The 27,047-nt window shown below is 50.5% G+C and overlaps 2 protein-coding genes, 1 long non-coding RNA gene and 1 other non-coding gene across 5 annotated transcripts in view; 2 read left to right on the forward strand and 2 right to left on the reverse strand.

Moving 5' to 3' along the window:
- Window positions 1-2,544, reverse strand: part of Traf7 (TNF receptor associated factor 7) — a 6,970-nt gene extending 4,426 nt beyond the window's left edge. Inside the window, exons 1-2 of the mRNA XM_045161305.1 lie at window positions 2,499-2,544; window positions 1,108-1,206 (exon numbers count right to left, since the gene is read on the reverse strand). Of these exons, the coding sequence (XP_045017240.1) occupies window positions 1,108-1,206; window positions 2,499-2,544 (145 nt within the window). The remainder of the gene's footprint in view (window positions 1-1,107; window positions 1,207-2,498) is intronic.
- A 344-nt stretch (window positions 2,545-2,888) lies between these two features.
- On the forward strand, window positions 2,889-3,526 carry LOC123453266. The gene is made up of 2 exons (XR_006632718.1): window positions 2,889-3,172; window positions 3,394-3,526. It is a non-coding gene; the product is annotated as an uncharacterized LOC123453266 (long non-coding RNA).
- Window positions 3,216-3,298, forward strand: LOC123453447. Its single transcript, XR_006632828.1, has one exon. It is a non-coding gene; the product is annotated as a small nucleolar RNA SNORD60 (small nucleolar RNA).
- Window positions 3,527-3,681: 155 nt separating the features above from the next.
- Rab26 (RAB26, member RAS oncogene family) lies at window positions 3,682-9,000 on the reverse strand. 2 transcript variants are annotated; one of them, XM_004652186.2, is made up of 9 exons: window positions 8,721-9,000; window positions 7,565-7,675; window positions 5,578-5,619; window positions 5,424-5,490; window positions 5,215-5,267; window positions 4,784-4,849; window positions 4,625-4,681; window positions 4,462-4,538; window positions 3,682-4,373 (listed from the first exon to the last, which is right to left on the reverse strand). In XM_004652186.2, the coding sequence occupies exons 1-9, from the start codon at window positions 8,901-8,903 to the stop codon at window positions 4,271-4,273; spliced, it is 759 nt and encodes a 252-aa protein (XP_004652243.2). In that variant the 5' UTR covers window positions 8,904-9,000; the 3' UTR covers window positions 3,682-4,270. The 2 variants fall into 2 exon arrangements, with proteins under 2 accessions (XP_004652243.2, XP_044985994.1); XM_045130059.1 differs by lacking the exon at window positions 8,721-9,000 and adding an exon at window positions 8,241-8,249.
- Between the last annotated feature and the right edge of the window lie 18,047 nt (window positions 9,001-27,047).

Raw genomic sequence — 27,047 nt, forward strand, 5'->3', positions numbered from 1 at the left:
ACCTCCCGAGGGCTGGCATTAAAGATGTGCACCACCATGCCTGGCTAAAGAGGACCCTTTGAACGGGCCTCTCCTGCACCCTCAGCCTCCTAGCCGTGCGGCCCAGTGTCCGTGGCTCCCTCTGCTGGAAGGAAGAATGCACATAACTTTGATGCCCTCCCTGCCCCACGGGCACTGTTCTCATCTCACTGCCTTCCTCCTTCTCCCCAGTCTGTGGACTGAAGGGCAAGCACAGCCAGGAAGTCCAGAGTGCTTTCCAGAGAAGACACCAGCCAGATCCAGAGCAGGCACACATACAGGAAGAGATGGCTTTTGTCCTGTTCCAGACCTAGCTATCTTGTGACAGTGGGTTCTGGGCTTTCAGTGGAAAGAAAGCCAAGTGCCCAATGCAGCCTAGGTCCCACAAACCAATTCCTCACCACTTCTTGTGTGGCTTTGACTCTGAGGCTCCCCTTCTTCCTTCCCTGCACAAGCTGGTGAGCAGTCACAAAAGTCCAGGGCCAGGGCTGGAGAGATGGCTTAGTGGTTAAGGCATTTGCCTGTGAAGCCTAAGGACCCAGGTTCGATTCCCCAGGACCCATGTAAGCCACATGCACAAGGTACAGGCTCTGGAGCACCCATTCTCTCTCCCTCTCTTGTCTCTCTCTCTGCCTCTTTCCCAGTTGCTCTCAAACAAAAAATAAAGTCCAGTCCCAGACTGGGAATGCACGGGGCAGATCTGCTCTGCACCACCCCATAGCATTCTAGCCCATACTATGCCCCAATGTCTCCTTCTGGCACCCAGAGCAGCCTCACTCCTCAGTCCTGGGTTCCTTCAAGGCTGCCTCCCCCGCACCATCAGGTCCTGAGATTGGACCGCCCAACTTCTCTACTTCCACAATGCAGCTTCCCCTTGTCTGGGGTTTCCAAACATCAGGTGCCATATCATGAGCACAGACCCATTCCTCATCTGCCCAGCCTGGTAGTGCCTGACTCCAGGGGGCAGCCGTATCACTCTGACCCGGGATGGTGTGTCAGGGGCACTGGGGCCATCTGTTGAAGGATGAATTGTTGGTAGGTCCTCCTCCAAGGGTCCTCCTCCAAGGCCATAAAGTGCTGGGTGCCCACCTGCTGGTAAGACCAGGCCAGGCCTATGGGGACCCTGGCTCAGAGCAAAACAAATGTTGAAGTTGAACACAGGCTGGTACATCACATACATGGCGGTACCTGTGGCAGAGTGGACAAGGCCACAGGCCTCAGATTCACACAGACTGGGGCTCAAATCCTACTCCTGCAACTTCACAGTGAGTGACTGAGTAAGACTGGATTTGACATCATAAAATGGAGTAGAGACGAACCCAAACCAGAAGAGAGCTACAAGATGCTCCACCAACAACACTCCAACTCTAGGAGCTTAGAGTGGAGGCTGAGAACGGCCAGCCCACAGACACAGCTAGTGGGCAGACACATCAAGGCAGACCCAAGCCCTATTCTCTCTGTTCTGTCCACTGCTGCCAGCAAATACAGGAGCCCTACAATGCCCTCGCGCTAGTCCCTCACAGAGCAGGGCCAGGAAGTCCCTAAGCCTTCTGGCCAGCTCAGGCCATCACCGTTTAACTCAACTCCAAAGTCCATCATCGAGCATACCAAAAGGCTCCCAGACTTAGCCCTGATCAAATCCTCCACAGCCTGCTTGTAAGTATAACACCCACACCCTTAACCTTGTAGACCGGTCCCACCTCTTCAACCTTGCCTCTCCAACACTTGTCAATGCTTGCTGGGGTACACCAAGCCCTTTCTCACTCAGAAACTGTAATGCTCTTCCAGAATTGTCCCAGGATAAGCCGCTTCTTCATCAGATCTTTGGCTAACTGTAGGGCTCCCCACCAAACCACTCAGGAGCCCCTACACTTTCTTAGCATGCTCTTCCCCACCCCCTTACAATTTCTATCACAATTCCCCGTGAATTTCACTTTAACTCTTTTGTCAGATGCTCCCTGCTTTCTCTAGATCAGGGGTTCTGGAGGGTGAACTTGTCATAAGGTGACATTTGCCAATATCTGGAGACATTTTGTTGTCACAACTTAGGTGAAGTGGGTGTCACTGGTTTCCAGTGGCTAGAAGCCAGGGATGCTGCTCAACATCCTACAATGCACAGGACCCTTGCAGCAAAAGAACTATCAGACCCGAGCTGTCAATGGTTAGGGAAACCCCCGCACCAGATGATCAGGTTGGAACCTTCTCTTCCTCAGTTTCCCCGCCATCTAGAATAGTGCCTGACACACAGGTGGCGTTCGATCAATGCAGGAGGGAGTGCAGAAGAAGCAAGAGAGCAAAGGTATGGAGAAAGACCCGCGGACTAGCTGAGAGGCAGACACAAGCACCGAAGTGGAGACCCCAGTCTGTCTCTCAGCCCCGCCCCCCAGGCCAGGCCTACGTCCGCCTTTGACGCTCGCCCCCACCCCTCCCGCGCCCCCGAAGGACAGACCCCAGGCCCGGCACGTCGCGTAGACACTCACCCGCCCGCCAGCGACCCGGAGCAGCAGCACCACCCTCCAGCATCATCGTGCCTCCTCGGCCCGCGGCCGCGAAGGGGACCAGATGCTCGAGCCGGAAGTGCCTAGGCGCTGGGCCTGCCGGGACTTGTAGTTCGCCGCCTGCAGGAGCCGGGGGCGGCCGCCTCGCGCTCGGCGCTTCCAAAACTACGATTTCCGGCAGCCCCGGCGCTGCGGAGCGCGATTGGTCACTTGTGAATCACTCTATGTTGCAGGTCTGTATTTGATTGGCTGAGTGCATTCGTCGCTCACCGTTATACTCAATGGCCCGCAGAAGGGCGGAGCTTCGACCCCGCACAATGTACGGCCTTCAGAAGAAATGCCCAGGCTCCACGGATGGAAACAGCGGGGATCGAAAGCGGAGCCTATCAGCGGCTGGGGAAGACGGAAACATCCTCCAAGAGTGCCCAATCACAGAGCTCGAGAAATCCTATAAAAGCTGGAGCCTCGCGGACTCTAGCTCTTTTGGGATGGGATGTGGTGGCGTGTTCGTTTTCCGTGAGGCTTCTCTCGTGGGAAGAAAGTGAGCTCAGAGCAAGACCTTTGAGCCCCACAGGCTAATCTAGCCTTTAATGTTACCTTGGTCTGGGCTGCTCGTTGGTCCTCAAGGCCTGTTTCTAAGTCTCCGGATTCTCCAGGTAAGACTGGATCAGGCCTGGTGGCTTCCCATATGCAACTCCAAGCCTGTGATGAACTGCATTAATTTCTGACACCTCGTATGAAAACTGCACGCGCAGTCTGATTACATTGCAGGGCTGAGGCTTGGGTGGTCTCTCGGGGAGAACGGAGGGGACTCGGGGCTGTCTCTTACTCAAAATGGGGAGGGGTCTCTACATTTCTAGTTCTATTTGACTTTCAGAGCGTGGTGAACCAGCTGCAGACCTTGAACATAAACCAGCCGCAGTACGGAGGCCCAGCGGACAAGAGGGTTTGGTGGTAAGGCGGGCATCCATGTCTAAACTGTAACAATAAAGTAAAAGTAGTGAGTTTTATTCTGCTCCCAAGCGTCATTATTTGCATGTGCTGATGACCCAAAGAGGTTTCTGGATGTGGTGGAAGAAAGTTGGGCCTCTGAAGCAGCCACGGGTTGTAGGGAACTTTACAAACCTCGAGCTCTAGAAATCGATTTTCAAAAAACTAAGACAAATTCCAGAAAACACATCTTTATTCACTGGGACTGAACAGACTGCAATCAAGTGGTTTGGTGACTTTAGTACAAGATGGAGGGAACTTGGCAACCATGGATTTCCTTACTTAATCTGGTTTCACACATGCTATTTCCTATATCACAGCCTCCTGTTGCGTGGGCTGAGAGCCAATGGCTGTTATCCACGATGTGACCAGCAATAAAGCCCTCGGTCCTGGGTGTAGGGGTCTTGCTTGAGCAATGGGCTGAGCACGTGGCTTTAATGGGGGGTTAGGCATTGTATCGAGTGCTGGCCTGTTCCCTGCTGAGCTGGGAGCGCCCAGAAGGGGGCAGCAAAGTGCTGTATGACGGTTTGTGCACTTCTGAGGTCCGGGCCCAAGACCTTTGATCTTTCCAGGATGGTTTTGTGACCTGCTTGTTGTGGGGGCAGAGGACTGAGATAGCCACTGGAACGAAAGGGGTGAAACTTGGCCCAAGAGAGCTGGAAACAGATAGCCTGGGTGGGCGAAGTCAAAAAGGGCCTATAGACGCCTTTAGCAGCCTTCCTGGGCTGGGCTGTTTCCTCCATTGTGAGACAGGTCAAGTCAGATCAGGTTCGGCAGCAGGACGCCCCTCGACCTTCCCTCCGGACATAGTCGTGCAGCCGGAAGCGGGACTCACTGGGAGCCTTCACGGAGCGATGTTTCAACTCCCTGCAGAGTGGAGATGACAATGGAACAAGGGTCTGAACCCTGGATACTGGGGGTCTTTTTTTTTTTTTGGTTCATTGCCAGGACCTACTTGGCTATGGCTGTGAAGGCCAAGTCCACGTTGAGGCCCGTCTTAGCACTGGTCTCCATGAAAGGCAGCCCATACTCCTGCAAACAGCTGCTGCCAGATGGGCACTGGCCTGGTGGGGCAGCCCAGATACTAGGCTCATGCCACCCACCCTGCCCTGACTCACCTTAGCTAGTTTCTCCCCATCCTCCCTCTTCACCACACGTTCTTGGGTAGAATCCACCTAGTCAGAATAATAGTTTTTGTTGATGCTTGGTACCCTAACCCAGGATGCCCGCCCCCTCACCTGTTTCCCTGTGGGTCTGGCTGGAGAAGACAGGGCTACCTTGTTCCCCAAGAGCATAAGCACCACATCCCTGTTAGCGTACTCCTGGATCTCTGTTAACCAGGCCTGTAGGGAGAGGGAGTTGAGCTGGAAACTCATCTTTGCCATGGATGATAGGGTCTTTTTTTTTCCGAGGTATGGTCTCACTAGCTCAGGATGACCTGGAATTCACTATGTAGTTTCAGGGTGGCCTCCAACTGATCCTCCTACCTGTGCCTCCCCAGTGCCTGGGATTGAAGGCATGTGCCACCACGCCCAGCTTGGGTCCCTTTTTCTACAAGTGTTCCTATGTGTGAGAGGGGATAGAGGTGCCCACCTTAATGGTACCTTACCCAAGGAGTTATGCAGACAGCTGGATGTTACCCACACTAGGGACCCTGATACCATGCACACTTTTGTGGCCCCTTCCCCCCAGCAGGAAGGCCACTGACCTGGATGTTGTCAAAGGAGGCCTTGTTGGTGACATCGTAGAGTAGCAGCAGTGCTGGGGGCAGAGGGCAGTGAGGACACCTGGGCCCAGTGGCTCCCTATATGTAGCCCAAGCCCTTCTGTTCAGACATTCCGAGTCACCCCTTTACCTGCCCCACCAATGCCCCAGACACCAGTGAAGGAAGGCTGGGCCCCATGTCCATGGACTCACCATGAGCGTCCCGGTAGTAGGCGTGGGTGACGCTGCGGAACCGCTCCTGACCGGCAGTGTCCCAGATCTGTGGTAACGGGCACTGGTCATGCTGCCCAGCCCCTCTTAGTGTGCTCAGCGCCCCCCTTCACTTGTCCTCCCCCAGGCACCTCACCTGCAACTTGACCTTCATGCCATCCACATCCAGAACTTTATTCTGAAACAGAACAAGCCAGTGAGGGAGTGTTACCCTCTGGTCTGAGGACTCCTAAGGGAGACCAGGGCTGACCCAGGTCCACTGATAGGGAGATTTGATGACCCTTATCCCACCCTCACAACCATCTCCTGGTTCGCAGACCTCTAACATGGCTTCTGGTGTGGTCTGCTTAGTAACTTGGTTGAGGTCATCCATGGTATTTATCACACTGTGCAAAGTTGGTGTGCCACAGTTCCCCTACCTGCTTAGCAGGGACACCCTTAGCTGAGAACTACATCCTACCTAGAGAAGCTAATTTCATTTGTTCTCATTAAAAAGCCACACCTTGGGCTGAAGGGATGGCTTAGCGGTTAAGGCATTTGCCTGCAAAGCCAAAGGACCCAGGTTCTATTCCCCAGGACCCACATTAGCCAGATGCACAAGGGGGCGCTCGTATCTGGAGTTTGTTGCAGTTGCTAGAGGCCCTGGCACGCCCATTCTCTCACTGTCAAAATAAAAAGCCACACCTAGCGGGGTGTGGTGGCACACACCTTTAATCCCAGCAGAGGTAGGAGGACCGCAGTGAGTTCTTCAGGCCTCTGCTGGAAAAGTGGCTTAGTGGTTAAAGCACTTGCTTACAAAGCCTGAGTACCCAGGTTTGATTCTCCAGGACCCATGTAAGGTGCAAGAAGTGTCTAGAGGATCTGGTGAGCCTGTTCTGCCTCTCAATAAGCCTTTCCTAACAACCAGGTGTGGTCCACAATGCCTTTTAATCCCAGCCCCTGGGGTGCAGAGATAAAGAGTTCAAGGCCACCCAGAGACTGCATAGTGAATTCCAGGTCAGCCTGGGCTAAAGTGAGATCTTAGTTCAAAAAAATAAAAGTAAGGCTTCTCTTAGTACACCCATTCCCCAAGCTTTCTGTGCTATAAACCATAGGGCCTAGAACTGTGCCTCCTACATAGTGGGTGGTCATGAACTTGTCTGCATTGCTCCCAAGGCTAGGCACTTCCACATTAGATAGCCAGACTGGAGTAGCTGCACCTCAGGCCAAGAGGAGGACTGACCACCAGCTTGGGCCATGGGCAGCTGGTTCTGGCTCCACCTTCCTCCCAAGCTCCTGCTGTCAGGGTGCTTCTAGGTCTCCCAGGAACCAGGCCCGGCCATCTGCTGAGCTAGGAGGATACCCTGCCTTTTCCTGGCACCCTACACAGGGGTGCAAACCAAACAGCCTCACCTCCCTCGCTGCCTGCCCCACAGCCAAGTGGATGGGGGCTGGGAGACCAGGACTGGTGAGCCCAGGCCAGCCTTCCTCCTCAGCCTTTACTTCATCCCAGAAGAGGACAGCTCTTCAGACTGCAGAGTCCCCCTTTCCTGTCCCTCTGAATGGGCCTTCCTCCCAGCCTCCTGCTAACTGGGTCTATCTAATTAAAGGGTGAGAAAAATGCAAATTAAGGATTTGCCAAGAACACACCAGCACTTCAGCACGTGGTATATGGGGGGGGGGGGCTCTGAGTCCCAGGGCCCTGGGGAGTGACCTCCATACCCAAAGGAGCCCCTTCCCCCGGCAAGCCCTGGCTGCACCATACTGTACTAGCTGGAGTACCCCAACTCTCCCATAGCCTTGGGTCTCCCCTGGTGGGGCAGCACCACTGGCCTCCTGAGCAGTGGGCTCTGTGTTCCCTCTGGCCTCCGCCACCCTAGGATACAGGCTACAGGACCCCAGCATAGTGCCAGTCCCTGGCAAAAGGAGAATGGCACCTGCTTCTACTACATTGGATGTTGGGAGGTCTCCACAGGACCTTCAGAGATGGAGAAACAGCTGGCTTTGTGGCAAAGCCCCACTTCCCAAACCTATGGACACATGGGAGCGCAGAACCAGCTGCCTAAGGTACTAGGAAGATTCTGTGAAAGAACCAAGACATGGTGGACCCGGTCATAGCTGAGGACATCAGCCTCCATGCTCACCCTAAAGTCGATGCCCACAGTGGAGATGAAGGTGCCAGCCAAGAAAGCCCCATCCTTGAAGCGTACCAGCAGGCAGGTCTTCCCCACACCAGAGTCCCCCACCAGCATGACCTAGACCAAGCAGGGAGGTCAGAGGTGTCAAGCCTGGGGCTGGAGATTGCCCACCCCGAGGAGCTTCTTGTCTGCCCTGAGCTGTTGATGAGAAGCAGAAGAATGGTGTTCAGAGTAGCCTAGGGAGATAAAACAGCCATGGTCCCCAGTGCCCTGGACCCCCAGCTTCTGCCCCTGGTAGTCACTGTCTCCTCTCCCTCCAACAATACCCACCTCAAATCAGTGGAAAGGGACAAGACAGCTGCCCTCATCCAGGATCCTACCCAATCACCATGGACAGTAGGGCTGATCTGGGGAGACAGCATTTGGGGCTAGGGGAGTGGCAGCTGGGACCTCCTAAGAGACCTGTAGGAATTCGGTGCCAGGAGCTTCTTCAAACGCTAGCAACGACACAAATCAGGGCAGCAAAGCTCAGGAGGGATGTGCCAAACATGCCAGCTTTTGGCTTGAAGAGGGACCAGGGCTGATCTATGGACCTGGGGGGGGAGGGAAGGGGGCACATGGGCTCTCTCCCTCCTCCACCCAGCCTGCTGCCAAAGGCTCCAGAACCCAAAGATGGCCCTACCTTCTCAGGTCGAATTCACACAGGCTTCCACCTCCATCCTGGGGGAAGGCCTCTTCCTCCCAGGGGGAAAAAGAGAGAGAGAAAAAGACCCACAGCCCCTGGGGGCGAGCGAAGGCAGCATATGGGAACTGGTGAGAACTAGAGCCCCGGTGCAGGACGACAGGGAGGAATGCTTGGGGGACTCTGATGTCTCAGGACCCTGTGGGACGGCCTTCCACCTGGGGGGAGGGCAGACCTCGCCAGCTGTTGAGTACCCCCAACCTGACAGCTGTGTGTGTGTGTGTGTGTGTGTGCGCGCGCGCGCGCGCGCTCTCTCACGATGCATGGTGCAGCCGTGCCAGCTGCAGGGTGCCCCTCTGGCCAGCCCCGCCGGTGAGTGTGCAGGGTGCCCGGCACCCTCTCCGAAGCCCTCTCCCCTTTGGCTGAGATCCGATGCCACCTGCTGCACTCACTCGCCTGCGGAGGACGTGTCTGGCTCACCTTAAAAGCAACCTCGTAGAAGTCACCGCCGCTGCCCAGCGAAGGCCGGCCGGACTGCGGGGGCCTGTTGGGCGGCGCCTCCGGGCCAGGGCGCGCCGACCGGGGCCCTTTGGTGGCGGGCAGCGCGGAGGAGGCAGCAGGCACGCTGCCCCCCTTGCTCTTAGGGGTCTTCTTCCTGGACATGGCGTGCAGTGCGATCCGGCTGCAGCCGCCGTACCCCCAAGGAAGTCCCACTTCCCGTGCCCGTCAAGCCCGACCCGGACCCGAACCCAAGCACGAAGCAGTCCCCCGGCCCCGCGGCGGCCGCAGCAGCATCCCAGGCGCTCGCCGCCCGCCCCGCCCCCGCCAACCACTCAGGCCCGACCTCCAGCCACATCCGCCAATGACCGTCCTGGGGCGGGGTCATGCAAATGAGCCAGCCGCTCCGGGGGCGGGGTCAGAAGGCCCAGGCACTGCCCTAGGTGGGCATCGCCAGGAGCGTGCCCCAGTGAGCCAGTGCCAGGAGCGCCTGGATCCTGGTGTGGGGCAATGAGGAAACGCCAGGAGAATCCTGCTTCCCCTTCCTACATGGTGCCTCACCCAATCCTGGAGCCTGGGCAAAGGGGTGTTCTGAGATGAAGGTGCCCGGGGCACTCCGAAATGCTGTCCCTTTGCAACCAGAGCTGCCTGTCACCTGGCCCACCGTCCTCCCTGCTGTCCCCACCAGGGCAGACAGGTACAGAAACTTGGCGAACAAAGCTTGCTATGCCCGAGAGTCTGGCCTCGGCTAACCTGAGAGAGGCAGGGACAGAGTACAGCAATCCCTCTCAAGCCCCTTTCCCCGGGCTGAATCTTAGAGGGGTCAGGATGTGGACGTCACCGCCAGCAGCAAGCCCCATCAGGGTCCTCTCCCAAGAGCCTTGCCCTGACGTCTAGGAGGCACGAGGCCCCTCCTCAAAAGGTGGTTGATCCCTTGGTTTTCCTATCCCAGCGGCTGGCTCCACTGGCCAGTGCAGACCTGTCACACCCTCCGCAGAGCTTGACACCCACTCCTCACCTTGGCCAACTGGAGATTCCCACTCAAGATGCTCTGGGTCTCCCAATGAGAGCTTTTGGAGAGCAGAGCGGTGGGCTGTCGGTACAGTGGGGTGCTGTCCTGAGATGGGGTGCTTCTTGGTGCTCCTCTGGGAGCAAGAGAAAGAGCCTAGCTGGCCCCCTCCAAGAAAATGACAGTTGACTCCTGTACTCTGTCCCTCAGAGGCCTGACCCTTCCCAGTTGGCATTGTCCAAAGCATGAATAATTTTCTACCTCAGGGTCTCAGAGCCTAGGAGGACTCAGGTGGAAGCATGCTGTCCTTTTCCCAAGAGGGCCTCACCATGGCCTGCACTGAAAAGTGGCTGGAAAGCTGTCTTGCACGGTATGGTCATATGCCAGACACAAAGCTTGGGAGGTGGGTACTTCTGTGGTCCCTCGTGTTCAAATAGGCAAACCGAGGGCTGGAGCGATAGCTTAGTGATTAAGGCACTTGCCTGCAAAGCCAAAGGACCCATGTTCAATTCCCCAGGACCCACATAAGCCAGATGCACAAGGTGGCACATGTGTCTGGAGTTCATTTGCAGTGGCTAGAGGCCCTGACATGCCCATTCTCTCTCTCTCTCAAATAAATGAAAAAAAAAAAAAAAGCCAGTCATGGTGGTGCATGCTTTTAATCCCAGCACTTGGGAGGCAGAGGTAGGAGGATCGCCATGAGTTCAAGGGCACCTGAGGGCACATGAGTTCCAGGTCAGCCTGAGCTAGAGTGAGACCCTACCTGGAAAAACCAAAAAAAAAAAAAAAAAAGAACCAGACTGCCCTCACGAACTCTGACTCCATGTCCCATGGAAGGGCTGAGAGAACTGTGAAGCAAATTCAGAAAAACCCTCTTAAATCCCTCCCCACCCCCATCGCCTTACCTTGTCTGACTTCTCTAGCTCCCCACCCCTTTCAGGCCAATCTCGGGATGTAGACTTACTGGGCTGGGGTGAGGAGGTGCTGGGCTGCCCCCTGGGGATTCCACCTCAGGATGGTTGCACCAGGGTCTCTGCTGGGAGGCTTAACAACCCATGCCCAGTGGGCCCAGAGCCCCAGGCAGTGATACAACCTTCTGCCAACTGCTGTCCACACCACACCCAGTGCATTGAAGACCCAAAGAGTTTGGAGGCTCTGAGGCAGGGGCTGCAAGGAGGGCAGCCTGGGTGTGAAAAGTGCAGGGGCTTTGGGTAATCAGGAAGACGAGAGAGCATGCAAGCCAGAGAAGGTGGGAGGCCGGCAGAGGAGGGGAGCTTTGAGCAGCAGAACAGACAGGTTTGTCTTTAAAATTAGGAGGGTTTATGTAAAATCCAGGCCTGTGGTTCGTCTTGAATAAAAAGTGGGAGCTCTGGGTGCCTGCACCAGCTCTCCCCTCCCAGCACTCTTGCCAACTCACAGCCTTGCTAATCCTTGATCATTATGTCTCCTGGCCCCTCTGTTACCATCTGTTCTCCCCTCTGGAATGTAAGCCCTCTGGGCACAGGAAGCAGCTTGTCTTGGTCACTGCCATATCCCTGGCAGCCAGCTCTGTGCCTCAATATGTAGTTTTTAAACTGGCAAAAAAAAAAAAAAAAATGCGAGCTAGAGTGCAGCATAGTGGCGCATGCCTTTAATCCCAGCACTCGGGAGGCAGAGGTAGGAGGGTCGCCAGGAGTTTGAGGCCACCCTGAGACTACAGAGTGAATTCCAGGTCAGCCTGGGATAAAGTGAAACCCTACCTGGGGGGGCAGGGGAGTGAGTGAGGAGCCTGGTGTGGTGGCACACACCTTGAATCCCAGCACTGGGGAGGCAGAGGTAGGAGGATTGCTGTGAGTTCGAGGCCACCCTGAGACTACATAGTGAATTCCAGGTCAGCCTGAGCTAGAAGCTAGAGTTAGACCTTGCCTCGGAAAAAAAAAAAAAAAAAATTGAGTTAGAATCACAAACCTCACCTTAAGACGACATGGCATTGCTAGCAAGGATTTTTGTTTTTCTTTTATTTATTTGAGAGAGAAACAGGCAGAGAGAGAGAGAGAGAGAGAGAGAGAGAGAAAGAGAAAGAGAGAGAGAGAATGAATAGGCATGATATAGATTCAGCCACTGCAAACAAACTCCATATGTGTGTACCACCTTGTATATCTAGATTACATGGGTCCTGGGGAATCGAACCTGAGACCTTTGACCTCACAGGCAAGTACCTTAACCACTAAGCTATCTCTCTAGCCCATTTACTTATTTTTCAATGTAGGGGCTCACTGTAACCCAGGTGAACCTGGAATTCACTATGTGTGCTACCACACCAGGTGATTTTTAAAAAAATATTTTATTTATTTACTTGCTGGAGGGCAGATAGAGAACGGGCGCACCAGGGCCCTAGGCACTGCAAATGAACTCCAGATGCATATGCCGTCTGGTGCATTTGGATTTACATGGGTACTGGGGAATCAAACCCAGGTCCTCAGGCTTTGCCAGCAAGTACCTTAACTGCTGAGCCATCTCTCCAGTCTGATTTTTTTTTTTTTTGAGACAATGTTTTATGCATCCCAGACTGGACTTGAACTTGTTATGTAGCCAAGGATGACTTTGAACTCCTTATCCTCCTGCCTCTGCTTCCAAATGCTGGATCACAGGCATAATATACTACCACATCTGCTTTATACGGTGCTGGGGATCAAAGTCAAGGCTTCATGCATGCTAGACAAGCAGTCTACTGACAGACCTACATGCCCAGCCACTAACAAGGAGTTAAGACACAATGTATGTCAAAGTGTGATGAAAAGTCTCAAACTGCCCCTCCTGCCTCGGCCTCCCGGTGCTGTGATTACAGACATGTGCTCCCATGCTTTCTGGAGAGCAGCCTTCCCTGGATGGCAGAGTTGCCCGGGTTTGGGGGATGTTTGTCACAGCAATGGTAACTAGTGCAGGCTTCAGCAAGCATGCGGGAAAGGCCTAGTTTGAACAAGGCCAGGAAGCTGAGGCGGCCTTTCCTGGGTCTAGGGATGTCTGCAACCCTGGAGTTGTCCAGTCTGGACAGGAGAGCTCTGTAGGTCACAGCCCTGGGGACCCAGAGTGAGGACAAGACGCCCTGGAGGGAGGCCACAGTCCTGAACCTCCAAATGCAGAAGAAGGGATGGATGTGTTCTTCATTTTTTAAATTAATTAATTATTTAAAAATTTTATTGACAGCTTCCATAATTATAAACAATATCCCATGGTAATTCCCTCCCTCCCCCCTTAATTAATTAATTTATTTATGTGAGAAAATTAGAAAGGGAAAGAAGCAGAGAGAGAGTGGGTGCACCAGGGCCTTCAGCCACTGCAAACCAACTCCAGACACATGCGCCACCTTGTGCAGCTGGCTTATGTGGGTCCTGGGGAATCGAACCAAGGTCCTTGGGCTGTGCAGCCAAACACTTCAACTACTGAGCCATCTCTCCAGCCCATGTATATGTGCTTGTCCCCAAAGAGACAGAGTCACGGAGGTCTCCTTGAAACCTTGTTCCTGAATCCTCTAACAGCCCACAGCCCTGTTCTGCTCATGCCTATAGCTTCCACCTCCAGCTTCTGAACTTCTTTCTCTTTTCTTTTCTTTCTTTTTTTTTTTTTATTTTTCAATTTTTATTAACATTTTCCATGATTTTAAAAAGTATCCCATGGTAATACCCTCCCTCTCCCCGCCCCCACTTTCCCCTTTGAAATTCCATTCTCCATCATATCCCCTTTTGTTTTGTTTTTTGAGGTAGGGTCTCACTCTAGCTCAGGCTGGCCTGGAATTCACTGTGTAGTCTCAGGATGGCCTCTCGATTCTCCTCCTGAGTGCTGGGGTTAAAGGCATGTGCCACCATGCCCGGTGGGAACTTCTTTCTGAGTAGTCCTGGAAGTCTGACTCCCTGGAGTGACATGAGCCATGAGGCCCCAACTCACTCTCCCTCCCTCCCTCTCTCTCTCTGTCTCTTCTTCACTCGAACTCCAGACGGGCCCTGTGTGCTGGAGAGAGGGGCAGGCACATCAAGGGCCCTACTTGACCTTGTAGGCTTGACTTGGAGCCCAGCTTTCCTGCTCCTCCAGCTCCCTGGAGCCCTCCAGTGGTTCCCAGGGAGCTCTGCAGCCTTGCTACCCAGCTGGGGGCTTTCTGAGGCCAGCCCTTGCGCTGCCTGCTCTCTTCTCACAGCACAGAGGGGCCCGCTCAGGCGGGGCTGCAGGCCCTTCAGCAAGGGAAGGCAGTTCCACAGCACCTCCCAAGAAGTCTGACTCGAGGCCCTCAGGTACCCATTCTCTGGGTGAGAAAGGTGCCAAAAAGACAGAGAGCCCACTGGGTCCCTGTGTGGCCTCCCCTCTCTGAGCCTGCTCTCTGCTCAGTGAAATGTGGAGGAGGCATTGCTCTCCAAGGGCCCTCCACCTCAAACACCTTATGTTCTATGAAATCAGCGTGAATGTTGCCATGGGAACGTCAGAAAAGCAGCAGCAGCACTGAATGTGACTTCCGAGAGAGGGAGAGGGAGAGAGCTGAAGAACTGAGTCACCTTAGAAAGCAGATGACATCAGAGAGAAGCTGGCCCCCACGCACAGCCAGGTAAACAGGGGCCACATATATTCTGCTCCTGGGAAGATACCCCCACCTGAAGCTCACTCACTTGATGGCTTTTACATCACTGCAGGCCCTTGGTGACAGGTGGGTGTCCCTTCCTGCCAGAAGTGGGATGCTCTTGAGAGTAGCATCCTTGCAGGTGACCACAGCAACTCAGGTACCCACCCTGCAAAAGCACTGCCCTGCAAAAGAAGATGAGCCTCTGCACACGTTGGTCACATGACCAGGGTGTGGCTGAGGACCAGAGCTTGCCTAACACGTGCGTGCAAGGCCCTGGATTCCATCCCCAGCACACGTGTGCACACACATGCGCGCGTGCACGCACACTGTCACGTTCTCTGTTTTCTTGAGGATTGTGGTGCCAAGTCTGCATTCCTACAGAGCCAGGGTCCAGCTTCCAGCTCCTGAGTGAGCTCTGCCACCCCAGAGGACGGAGCAGGGAGCTCATGGCTCGGCTCTCTCAACGGCAGAAGGTACAGTGTGAAGGGATACGAAGTATGTAAACACATAATCTCTAAGTCACCAATGACTGGCTTCCTTGGATTGTACCAAGGAATTCTGTCTCGCTCTAGCCCAGGCTGACCTGGAATTCACTATGTAGTCTTAGGGTGGCCTCGAACTCAAAGCAATCCTCCTACCTCTGCCTCCCGAGCACTGGGATTAAAGGCATGCAACACCAGGCCCAGCTCTCTCTCTCTCTCTCATTCTGTTTTTTTTTTTTTTTTTGAGGTGGGTTTTGCTTTAGCCTAGTCAGACCTGGAATTCACTATGTAGTCTCAGGGTGGCCTCAAATTCATCTTCCTACCTCTGCCTCCTGACCAATGGATTTAAAGGTGTGCACCACCATGCCTGGCCTTCATTTCGGTTTTTCTTGACCCAGGGTCTCCTGTGGCCCAGGTAGAGTTGGAACCCGCTCTGGTGGAAGAGGACCTTGGGCTCCTGATCCTCCTGCCTTCACGTCCAAGTGCTAAGATTGCAGGTGTGAGTCATCACACTTGGCTTTTTAAAAATTTATTTATTTATTTGAAAGAGCAAGAGGGAAAGGGGGGGGGGGAATGGGCACACCAGGGCCTCCAGTCACTGCAAACAAACTCCAGATGCATGCGTCCCCTTGTGCATCTGGCTTATGTGGGTCTTGGGGAATCAAACCAAGGTCCTTTGGCTTTGCAGGCAAATGCCTTAACCACTAAGCCATCTTTCCAGCCCACATTTGGGTGTTTTAAAATTTATATTTATTTATTAGAGAGAGAGAGAGAGAGGCAGATAGAGAATGGGTGTGCCAGGGCCTCCCTCCAGCCACTGTAAACAAACTCTAGAAGCATGCACCGCCTTGTACATCTGTCTTAAGTGGGTCCTGGGGAATCAAACTTGGGTCCTTAGTCTTCAAAGGCAAGTGCCTTAACTGCTAAACCATCTCTTCAGCCCCACTGCTTTTTTCTTTTCTTCTTTCTTTCTTTCTTTCTCTTGTGGGAGGTGCAGAGCAGAGTCTCATGTCTTACTCATTAGTCTAGCTGGTCTTAAACTCACAACAATCCTCCAGTTTTAGCCTCCCAAGTGCTGAAATTACAGGTATGCATCACCATGCCCTGAAAACTGCTTGAGCAATTGGATTTGTAATAGGGTGCTTGTGGTCCAGGAAAGTCCTTGAACCCCAAATCCTAGGTTCATTTCTTATTTATTTATTTATTTGAGAGAGAGAGAAAGAGGCAGAGAGAGAAAGAGAGAGATTGGGCACGCCAGGGCCTCCAGCCACTGCAAATGAACTCCAGACACATGCATCCCTTGTGCATCTGGCTTATGTGGGTCCTGGGGAATCAAACAGGGGTCCTTTGGCTTTGCAGGCAAGCACCTTAACCGCTAAACCATCTCTCCAGCTCCCCCCCCCCAGGTTCATTTCTAATTTTAAGCAAAGAATTGAATAAACAAATGACTGAGAGGGATAATTATTAAATTATTATATTTGCCAGGCATGGTGGCACATGCCTTTAATCCCAGCACTTGGGAGGCAGAGGTAGGAGGATTGCCATGAGTTCAAGGCCACCCTGAGACCACAGAGAGAATTCCAGGTTAGCCTAGACTAGAGCGAGACCATACCTTGAAAAAACAAAAACGAAAACAAAAACAAAATTGTATTTATCGAGGGAAGTATAGAACCAAGCAAAGGCATCCATGTGGCTGGAGATCTCATATGGAGGGCCAAAGCCGTGGAAAGAGAAAAGAGAAAGTTCAAGGAGCCCCTGCTATGTGGGGAGCTGGGGGCGATAAAGGAGCCCCTATGGAGAGTAAGGGCTAGGGCCTCCCTCCCCGTCAGGCCAGGGCATGAATAGAAATAAATTACCCCAAAAAAGCCACACAACAGGGATTTAACATCTCACTGTACCCATGAAACCAAGGGTGTATATCCACCAAGACAATGAACATTATCTCCCACCTCATGTAGCTGTCAGTAACTTGGGGCAGAATGTTATGTCCCAAGGTTTTCTGGAGCTTTCAGGCCTCTCTGCTGAGGTGGAAGTCCACGTAAGGGATCACCCTGAAAATCTCAGAGGTCAGGGTGCAGAACTGGGTAAAGACTCTGAAGAACCTCCAGGGGGCAGTGTTGCCTAACGCCTATCTCTTGCCCAAGCATTGCCAAGCTCTCCCTGAGTACAGTTAACTAGGGCTTTTTTATTTATTTTTTTTCTTCGAGGTAGGGTCTCGCTCTAGCCCAGGCTTAACTGGAATTCACTATGTAGTCTCAGAGTAGCCTCGAACTCACAGCAATCACAGGATTCCTGCTCCCTGCCCAGCCAGTCTAACTTATTTGGCAAGCTCTAAGCTAATGAGAGACCCTGTCTCAACAAAAGGTTGTAGGCATTCCTGAGGAACCACACCCAAGGTTGTCTGAATGCGCGCGCGCGCGCGCGCGCACACACACACACACACACACACACACACACATATAATTTTTTTTTTTCCTAATAAACTCTAGATACATGCACCACCTTGTGCATCTGGCTTACATGGGTCTTAGGGAACCAAACCTATATTACTAGGTTCTTTGGTTTTTCAGGCAAGTGCCTTAATCACTAAGCCATCTCTCCAGCCTTGTTTTCTTTTCTTTTCTTTTCTTTTCTTTTCTTTTCTTTTCTTTTCTTTTCTTTCTTTCTTTCTTTCTTTCTTTCTTTCTTTCTTTCTTTCTTTCTTTCTTTCTTTCTTTCTTTCTTTCTTTCTTTTTCCTAGCTCAGGCTGACCTGGAATTCTCAGGGTGGCTTTGAACTCACAGAGATCCTCCTACCTCTGCCTCCAGAGTGCTGAAATTAAAGGCGTGAGCCACCATGCTGGGCTAAAATAAGATTTTTTTAAATACTTTATTTATTTGAGTGAGAAAGAGGCAGATAAAGAGAAAATAAGAGTGCCACGACCCCCAACCACTGCAAATGAACTCCAGATGCATGTGCCACCTTGTGCATCTGGCTTACATGGGTACTGGGGAATCAAACCTCAGTTCTTTGGCTTTTCAGGCAAGCACCTTAACTGCTAAGCCATATCCCTAGCCCCTTAAAATGTGAATTTAACTCACATTTGTTATGACTACCCAAGTGTTTGGTTTGGTTTTGACTACATTATTTTGTGTGTTTACATGATCACACAGCACATTGACCTTTTCTTCTTTCTTTTCTTTCTTTATGTTTTTAATTTTTTTTTGGAGTAGGGTCTCTAGCCCAGGCTGACATGTTATTCACTCTGTAGTCTCAGGGTGGCCTTCAACTCACAGTGATCCTCCTATCTCTGCTTCCGGCTGCTGGGATTAAAGGTGTGCCACCATGCCCAGCTCTTTTTTTCTATTTTTAAAAAGTTTTTATTTTTATTTATTTATTAGAGATGGGGGAAGAGAGAAAGAGAGAATGGGCACATCAGGACCTCTAGCCACTACAAACGAACTCCAGAAGTATGCACTACAATATGCACCTGCCTTACATGGGACCTGGGGAATTGAACCTGGGTCCTTAGGCTTCACAGGCAAGCGCCTTAACTGCTAAGACATCTCTCCAGCCCAGATTTATTATTATATTTAATTGAGACAAGCAGTCTACTGACAGACCTACATGCCCAGCCACTAACAAGGAGTTAAGACACAATGTATGTCAAAGTGTGATGAAAAGTCTCAAACTGCCCCTCCTGCCTCGGCCTCCCAGTGCTGTGATTACAGACATGTGCTCCCATGCTTTCTGGAGAGCAGCCTTCCCTGGATGGCAGAGTTGCCCGGGTTTGGGGGATGTTTGTCACAGCAATGGTAACTAGTGCAGGCTTCAGCAAGCATGCGGGAAAGGCCTAGTTTGAACAAGGCCAGGAAGCTGAGGCGGCCTTTCCTGGGTCTAGGGATGTCTGCAACCCTGGAGTTGTCCAGTCTGGACAGGAGAGCTCTGTAGGTCACAGCCCTGGGGACCCAGAGTGAGGACAAGACGCCCTGGAGGGAGGCCACAGTCCTGAACCTCCAAATGCAGAAGAAGGGATGGATGTGTTCTTCATTTTTTAAAATTAATTAATTATTTAAAAATTTTATTGACAGCTTCCATAATTATAAACAATATCCCATGGTAATTCCCTCCCTCCCTCCTTAATTAATTAATTTATTTATGTGAGAAAATCAGAAGGGGAAAGAAGCAGAGAGAGAGAGAGAGAGAGAGAGAGAGAGAGAGAGAGAGAGAATGGGTGCATCAGGGCCTCCAGCCACTGCAAATGAACTCCAGACATGTGTGCCCCTTTCTGTATCTGGCTTACATGGGTCCTGGAGAGTCGAACCTGGGTCCTTTGTCTTATGCAGGCAAGAGTGTTAACCACTAAGCCATCTCTCCAGCCCCATAATTTTTTAATATTTAAAAAGATAAACAAGGGCTAGAGAGATGGCTTAGCGGTTAAGGTTTTTGTCTGCAAAGCCAAAGGACCCAGATTCAATGCTCCAGGACACATGTAAGCCCAATGCACAAGGTGGCGCATACATCTGGAGTTCATTTGTGGTGGCTGGAGGCTCTGGCGTGCCCACTCTCCCTCTTCCTCTTTTTTTTTTTCTATTTTTTTCTCAATTTTTTAAACATTTTCCATGATTATAAAAAATATCTTGTGGTAATGCCCTCCCTCCCCTCCCCACTTTCCCCTCTGAAATTCCATTCTCTATCATATCCCCTCCCCATCTCAATCAGTCTCTCTTTTATTTTATTTTTTATTTTTATTTTTAAAATTTTTTATTTATTTATTTGAGAGCGACAGACACAGAGAGAAAGACAGATAGAGGGAGAGAGAGAGAATGGGCGCGCCAGGGCTTCCAGCCTCTGCAAACGAACTCCAGACGCGTGCGCCCCCTTGTGCATCTGGCTAACGTGGGACCTGGGGAACCAAGCCTTGAACCAGGGTCCTTAGGCTTCACAGGCAAGCGCTTAACCGCTAAGCCATCTCTTCAGCCCTCTCTCTTTTATTTTGATGTCATGATCTTTTCCTCCTTTTATGATGGTCTTGTGTAGGTAGTGTCAGGCACTGTGAGGTCATGGATATCCAGGCCATTTGGTGTCTGGGATGAGCACGTTGTAAGGAGTCCTACCTTTCCTTTGGCTCTTACATCCTTTCTGCCACCTCTTCTGCATTAGACCCTGAGCCTTGGATCTCTTCCTCTTTCTGCCTCTTTCTCTCTTGCTCTCGGTCAAATAAGAAAGAAAAAAGGAAGGAAGGAAGGAAGGAAGGAAGGAAGGAAGGAAGGAAGGAAGGAAGGAAGGGAGGGAGGGAGGGGGAAAGGGAGGGAGCTGGAGAGATGGCTTAGTGGTCAAGGCATTTGTTTGTAAAGCCAAAGGACCCAGATTCAATACCCCAGGACCCACGTAAGCCAGATGCACAAGGTGGCACATGCATCTGGAGTTCATTTGCAGTGGTTGGAGGCCCTGGCATGCCCACTCTTTCTTTCTCTCTCTCTCTCTGTATCTCCCTCCCTTTTTCTCATTACATTTACACATGTTAGTAAACACTGGGTCCTATGTGCAGTGCAGCATTATGGGGGAGAAAACCCTTTGAAGTTTCGAAAACAACATCAACTGTCCTATAGTGTCCCTCAAGCACAGAACTGATTTTCCCACGATTGTACCACTCACTCATTATTCCAGTCACAGGTAGTCAGTCTCTCTCCTTCTTTCCATATGCTTCCAGGACCAGTGTTCTTCATCAGACGTTTGCAATTTAAACAACAGCACTCTGCCTGCTCTCCCAGGCTCTTGTCTCTTCCCAAGGGCATTTCTCCATCTTGGTGTCCTGCTAATTAATCTTGTGGAGAATCTGAACCAAAAGAATCTGCAGGCTTGTTATGTGAGTCACAGCGGCTGTCATCAGCAGCTAGCTCTCCCATGAGGGCCGTGCAAGCATAAGCATCCGAATCTATGGGTCTGCAGAAGCAAACGGCGTACCTCAGCTTTTCCTCAAGCACCTGTTTACAGGAATACCTGGGCAACTTCAGCAAACAGAAACAAGTGTAGAATTCAGGAAGGAAGTGGTACTTAGCACCTGGATGACAAAGTCTCTAAGTAATAAAATATTTTTTAAAAACTGAACAAGGGCTGAGAGATGGCATTGTGGTTAAGGCACTTGCCTGCAAAGCTTAAGGACCGATGTTTGACTCTCCAGATCCCAGGTTAGCAGATGCACAAAGGTGAGGTAAGTGCAAGGTTGGACATGCCCTCCAGGTGGCGCAAGGACCTGGAATGTGATGATGAAGGTGGCTGAGACCTTAGCATGCCAATTCTCTCCCTCCGCCTTTCTCTGCCTCTTTCTCTCTCTTTCAAATAAATAAATAAAAATGAATTTGTTAAAAAAAAATAAGCTGGGCATGAGGGAGCAGAGGTGGGAGGATCACCAAAAGTTCAAGGCCAGTCTGAGACTACAGAGTGAATTCCAGATTAGGCTGGGCTAGAGTAAGACCCTACCCCGAAAAACCAAAATAAATAAATAAATAAAAAAACAAGCCAGGTGTGGTGGTGCATGCCTTTAATCCCAGCACTTGGGAAGCCAGAGGTAAAAGGATCGCCGTGAGTTCGAGACCACCCTGAGACTCCATAGTGAACTCCAGGTCAGCCTGGGTTAGAGTGAGACCTTACCTCAAGAAACCAATAAATAAACAAAATAAAACACATATTACTTCAGTGTGTCCCTCTCTGAATCAAGTGATATATTTGGTAAATTTTATTTTTTTCTTTCTCATCAGAGTTTGCTGAACATTTAGACTAGACTTTCTTTTCCAGATAATAAATTTTCTTCTTTAAACATATGTCTTTTCTGGCTAAGAAATCCTTTCCAAACAACTGCATTGTTTTTGGAAACCATTTGGAGTTGATTAATCTGCTTTGCTCACTTTGTTTCACTGTTTTCTTGAGGTTGTATCTTCCCTCATTTCAAGTCCTTGAATCTTAAAAGTTTATCATCTGACTGTAATGTGTCACTTGGGGTTTTTATTTAATCCTAACCCTGACACTCAACCTGCTGTGTGACTTAGAACCTTTCTTTCTTCTGTTTCTTCAGTTAGCACTTAAAAAAACAAAACAAAACAAAACTATTTGTTTGAGAGAGAAAGAGAGAGAAGCAGATAGAGAATGGGCACGCTGGGCATGATGGCGCACACCTTTAATGCCAGGACTCAGGAGACACAGGTACGAGGATCACTGTGAATTCAAGGCCACCCTGAAACTACATAATGAATTCCAGGTCAGCCTGAGCTAGAGTGAAACCCTACCTTGAAAAAAAGAGAGAGAGAATGGGTACGTCAGGGCCTCTAGCCACTGCAAACAAACTTCAGGTGCATGCGCCACCTTGTGCATCTGGCTTATGTGGGTCCAAGAGAATCGAACAGAGGTCCTTTGGCTTTGCAGGCAAGCACCTTAAAAACTCTGGTGGTTTGACGTAAGTGCCCCCATAAACTTAGGTGTTCTGAATGCTAGGTTCCCAGATGATGAAGATTTGGGAATTAACGCCTCCTGGAGGCAGTGTATTGTTGGGGGTAGGCTTATGGGTGTTAGAGCCAGTTTCCCCATGCCAGTATTTAGCACACTCTCCTGTTCCTGTTGTCCACCTTATGTTGGTCAGGGGGTGATGTCCACTCTCTGTTTATGCCATTGTTTCCTCCTGCCATCATGGAGCTTCCCCTCGAGCTTGTAAACCAAAATAAACCTCTTTTTTTCCCCGACAAGCTGCTCTTGGTTGGGTGATTTCTACCAGCAATGTGAACCTGACTGCAACACCCACTAAGCCATCTCTCCAGCCCCGGTTACCTTGTTTAATAAAGGAGCAAAAGCAGTTCTTGCTGCTGAAGCTTCAGGAATTCAGTGGACGAGGCAATGCATGAGTGGGAGGTGAGGACATGGATTTCTTCCCTCCTGTCTCAGGAAGTTCTTATAGTCCCTTGTCCACCTCTCCCTCCATTCTTGTATGCTTCCCTTAGCCTGTGAAATAGTTCTCAATTTGAAAAACAAAAAACAAAACAAAAAAAGGCCCAGTGGTGGTGGCGCACGCCTTTAATCCCAACACTTGGAAGGCAGAGGCAGGAGGATCGCTGAGAGTTTGAGGCCACCCTGAGACTACATAGTGAATTCCAGGTAACCTGAGCTAGAGCGAAAACTCTACCTCAAAAAACAAAACAAAACAAAACAGAACAACAAAAGGAGGAGGATGTGGAGCGTGGTGGCACATACCTTTGATTCCAGCACACAGGAGGCAGAGATAGGAGCATGGCCATGAGTTCGAGGTCACCCTAAGACTACCTAATGAATTCCAGGTCAGCCTGGGCTAGAGTGAGATCCTACCTCAAAAAACCAAAACTAAACAAACAAACAAAAAAGAATTGGAGAGATGACTTAGCAGTTAAGGTGCTTGCCTAAGAAATCTAAGAACCCAGGTTCAATTCCCCAGTACCCACGTAAGCCAGATGTACAAAGTGCTGCCTGTGTCTGGAGTTCATTTGCAATGGCTAGAGGTCCTGGAGCACTCATTTTCTCTCTCTCTCTGCTGGTTTCTCTATTTCTCTCTCTCCAATAAATAAAAATTTAAAAAGAAAGCTGGGTGTGGTGGCAAATGCCTTTAATCACAGCACTCAGGAGGCTGAGGTAGGAGGACCGCCATGAGTTTGAGGCCACCCTGAGATTACATAGTGAATTCCAGCCTGGGCTAGAGTGAGACTCTACCTTGAAAAAAAGAAAAAGGAGTCTAGAGAAATGACTTAGTGGTTAAGGTGCTTGCCTGCAAAACCGAAGGATCCAGGACCCACATAAGCCAGATACACAAGGCACATGCATTTGGAGTTTGCAGTGGCTAGAGCCTCTGGTACACTCATTCTCTCTTTCATTCTCTCTCTGCCTCTTTTTCTCTCTCTCTCTAGTTCTGCAAGACCCTACCTTGAAACACACACACACACACACACACACACGTAGAGAGAAGCAGGAGGCAACCCATGTCTATAACATATCTACCATAGGCAGAGCGTTTGTCTCTAGTCTGTTAGTGTCCCACAGCTGTCCAGTCCCTGGCCCTACCGTATCACCCACAGTTCCTAAGGAGGCACGTTCACAGTGATCTTTGAACAGAAGGCGGTGGAGAGGAAGGCAGAAACCAACCAGTCGGTGGCAAGTGAAGGCTGTAAGCAGGGCATGTGGGCCACTGTCTCTAAAAGTCTGTGACAGAAAGAAACAGGCAAGGGACAGGAGGGGGGCAAAGCCAAGTTTTTTGTTGTTTTTGGTTTTTCGAGGTAGGGTCTCACTCTAGCCCAGGCTGACCTGGAATTTACTATGGAGTCTCAGGGTGGCTTTGAACTCATGGTGATCCTCCTACCTCTGCCTCCCAAGTTCTAGGATTAAAGGCGTGCGTCACCACGCCTGGCTTTTTTTTTTTTTTTCCTTCTCTTTTTTGAAGTAGGGTCTTACTCTAGCCCAGGCTGACCTGGCACTTATTCTGTAGCTCCAGGATGGCCTCGAACTCACGGCTATTCTCCTACCTTTGCCTCCTCCGTGCTGGGATTAAAGGTGTGCACTACCACTCCCAGCTCACCCCAATGATTTTAAATATATATTTTATTTATTTGAGAGAAAGAGAGAATGAGCACACCAGGGCCTCTAGCCACTGTAAACGAACTCCAGATGCATGTGCCCCCTTGTGCATCTGGCTTATGTGGGTCCTGGGGATTCGAATCAGGATCCTTTGGCTTTGCGGGCAAATGCCTTAACTGCTAAGCCATCTCTCCAGCACCCCTGCAATATTTTTGTTTGTCTGTTTGTTTCTTTGTTTGTTTGTTTTTTCCAGATAGGGTCTCACTGTAGCCCAGGCTGACCTGGAACTCATTCTGTAGTCCCAGGCTGGCCTTGAACTCATAGCAATTCTCCCAAGTTCCTTCCACCTCTGCTTCCCAAATGCTGGGACTAAAGGCACGCAACACCACGCCCAGCCCTTCCTCACCACAGTCTTGGCTTGGGCCCAAACTGCCAGTGTTTCCAAACTGTTTCTGGAACACTCTCCACCTACAGCTCTGTACTCTTTATGGATATTCGCTCTCCATCAGGCTAGAAGTTCCTCCCCGCAGCAAACACAAGTCTCCTCTTGCCTGGTAGGGAGTTGACCCTGAGCATGGACTACTTCCCTTCCTCAGCCTGGGCGTCTGGCTGTTAAGGTTTTGGTTGCTCCTGGGTCATTTGACCTCAAGGACACAGCCTGCCATCTGTAACGGTTTGAATCACATGTGTTTTGAGACTCAGGGTGGCCTTGAACTCATGACAATTCTCCTGCCTCTGCCTCTTGAGTGTTGAGATTAAAGGCATGAGCCACCATAAAAATATTTTATTTATTTATTTTTTATTGACAACTTTTATAATTATAGACAATAAACCATGGTAATTCCTTCCCTCCCCCCGAGCAAAAATATTTTTATTTATTTATTTGCAAGCAGAGAGAGAGAGAGAGAGAGAGAAGAGAGGCAGTGAGAAAACGGATGCTTCAGGGCTGCAAATAAACTCCAGATACATGTAGCCCTGTGTGTATCTGGCTTTATGTGGGTGCTGGGGAATTGAACCCAGGTTGTTAGGCTTTGCAGGTGAGCACCTTAATTGTTGAGCCATCTCTGCAGCCCTGGGCTCACTTTCTTGTTGCTATTTTTCACCTGCTGTAGCAGAAGTGACGTCCACCCTCTGCTCATGGCATGCTTTCCCTGCCATCATGAAGCTTCCCCCTGCGACTGTAACCCAAAATAAATCCTTGGTCTGGTGTTTTGTCTCAGCAACTCAAAGGTAACCACAACATCCAAAGTTCTCTTCAGGCTTCTGTGTGCACATGCATAGGGCACACACATCAGCACACATGCACACACACCACACACACACGTGCACACACAAATGAACTCAGGCATGGTGACTCACACCTGTAATCTTAGCATGAAGGCTGAGGCAGGGGATGGCGAATTTAAGGCCAGTTTGACCAACATGAGTGAGAAAAAAATCAAAACCAAAACTAGTACAAAACAAAAAATTAAGATACCAGGACTGAGAGATTGCTCAGTGGTTCAACTGTGTTCAAATCATATTTCTGAGCTGGAGAGATGGCTTAGTAGTTTAGGTGCTTGCCTGTGAAGCCTAATGACCCAGGTTTGATTCCCCAGTACCCACACAGGCCAGATGCACAAGGTAGTGTATGCATGTGGAGTGCATTTGCAGTGGCTGGAGGCTCTGGTGTGCCCATTCCTTCTCAATCTCTCTGCCTCTCTCTATCTGCCTCTTTCTCTCTCTTGAATAAATAATAAATAAAATATTTTTACAGTTGTATTATTATTATTATTTTGGTATTTCAAGGTAGGGTTTTGCTCTAGCTCAGGCTAACCTGAAATTCAATATGTAGTTTCAGGGTGGCTCCAAACTCTTGGTGATCTTCCTACCTCTGTCTCCCAGTGCTGGGATAAAAGGCGTGTGCCACCATGTTCGGCTTAAAGTTGTATTTTTTAAAAGTATAATTTGATTATTGACAACTTCAATACTTACAGACAATAAACCATGATAATTCCTTCCTCTCCCCCACTCTCCCCTTCACAACTCCATGCTCCATCATATCCCCTCCCTCACTCCATTAGTCTCTCTTTTATTTTGATGTCATCATCTTTTTCTCCTATTATGAGGGTCTTGTGAGGGTATTGCTAGGTTCTGCAAGGTTGTGGGTATTGAGGCCAATTTCCGTCTGGACAGTTGCATTGTAAGGAGTCCTACCCTTCCTTTGGCTCTTACATCCTTTCTGCCACCTCTTCTGCAATGTACCCTTGAAGGCTGTGACAGATGTTTCAGTGGTGGACACTCCTCTGTCACTTCTTCTCAGCACTCTGTTGCTTTTTGGGTCATCTCAGTAGTCACTGCCACCTGAAAAGAGAAGCTTCTCTAACCAAAAGTGAGAGTAGCATTAATATATGAATATGAACACTAAGTGTAATGCTTACTGGGCAGTTTGGTGAGCATAATATATGCATTTAACCAGACAAGAGCAGGCAATATACCCCTAAGGCTCATGACCTCCCCTGCCATAGGCTTTTGATTAGGTCTTCAAGGTATGTATTCCCTCCCACAGGGTGGGCCTCCAGTCCAAGTAGAGAGCAGTTGGTTTCCCCTAGAGCAGACATGCCACCATTACACCTGTTTGGTCATTTGGCCTGGCTGGCCAAAGTTGAGGCTTCCAGTGTCCA

The sequence above is a fragment of the Jaculus jaculus genome, chromosome 11 (genome assembly GCF_020740685.1).
Source record: "Jaculus jaculus isolate mJacJac1 chromosome 11, mJacJac1.mat.Y.cur, whole genome shotgun sequence".
In the NCBI taxonomy this organism is placed as follows: domain Eukaryota; kingdom Metazoa; phylum Chordata; class Mammalia; order Rodentia; family Dipodidae; genus Jaculus; species Jaculus jaculus.

Coding starts and splice junctions, on each gene's coding strand:
- Rab26 (XM_004652186.2), bottom strand. CDS start 8,903: ATGTCCAGGAAGAAGACCCCTAAGAGCAAGGGGGGCAGCGTGCCTGCT. Junction 4,850..5,214: donor CCTCCTTTGACAACATCCAG/GTCAGTGGCCTT, acceptor CTCTCCCTACAG/GCCTGGTTAACAGAGATCCA. Junction 4,374..4,461: donor GCCTTCACAGCCATAGCCAA/GTAGGTCCTGGC, acceptor TCCACTCTGCAG/GGAGTTGAAACATCGCTCCG.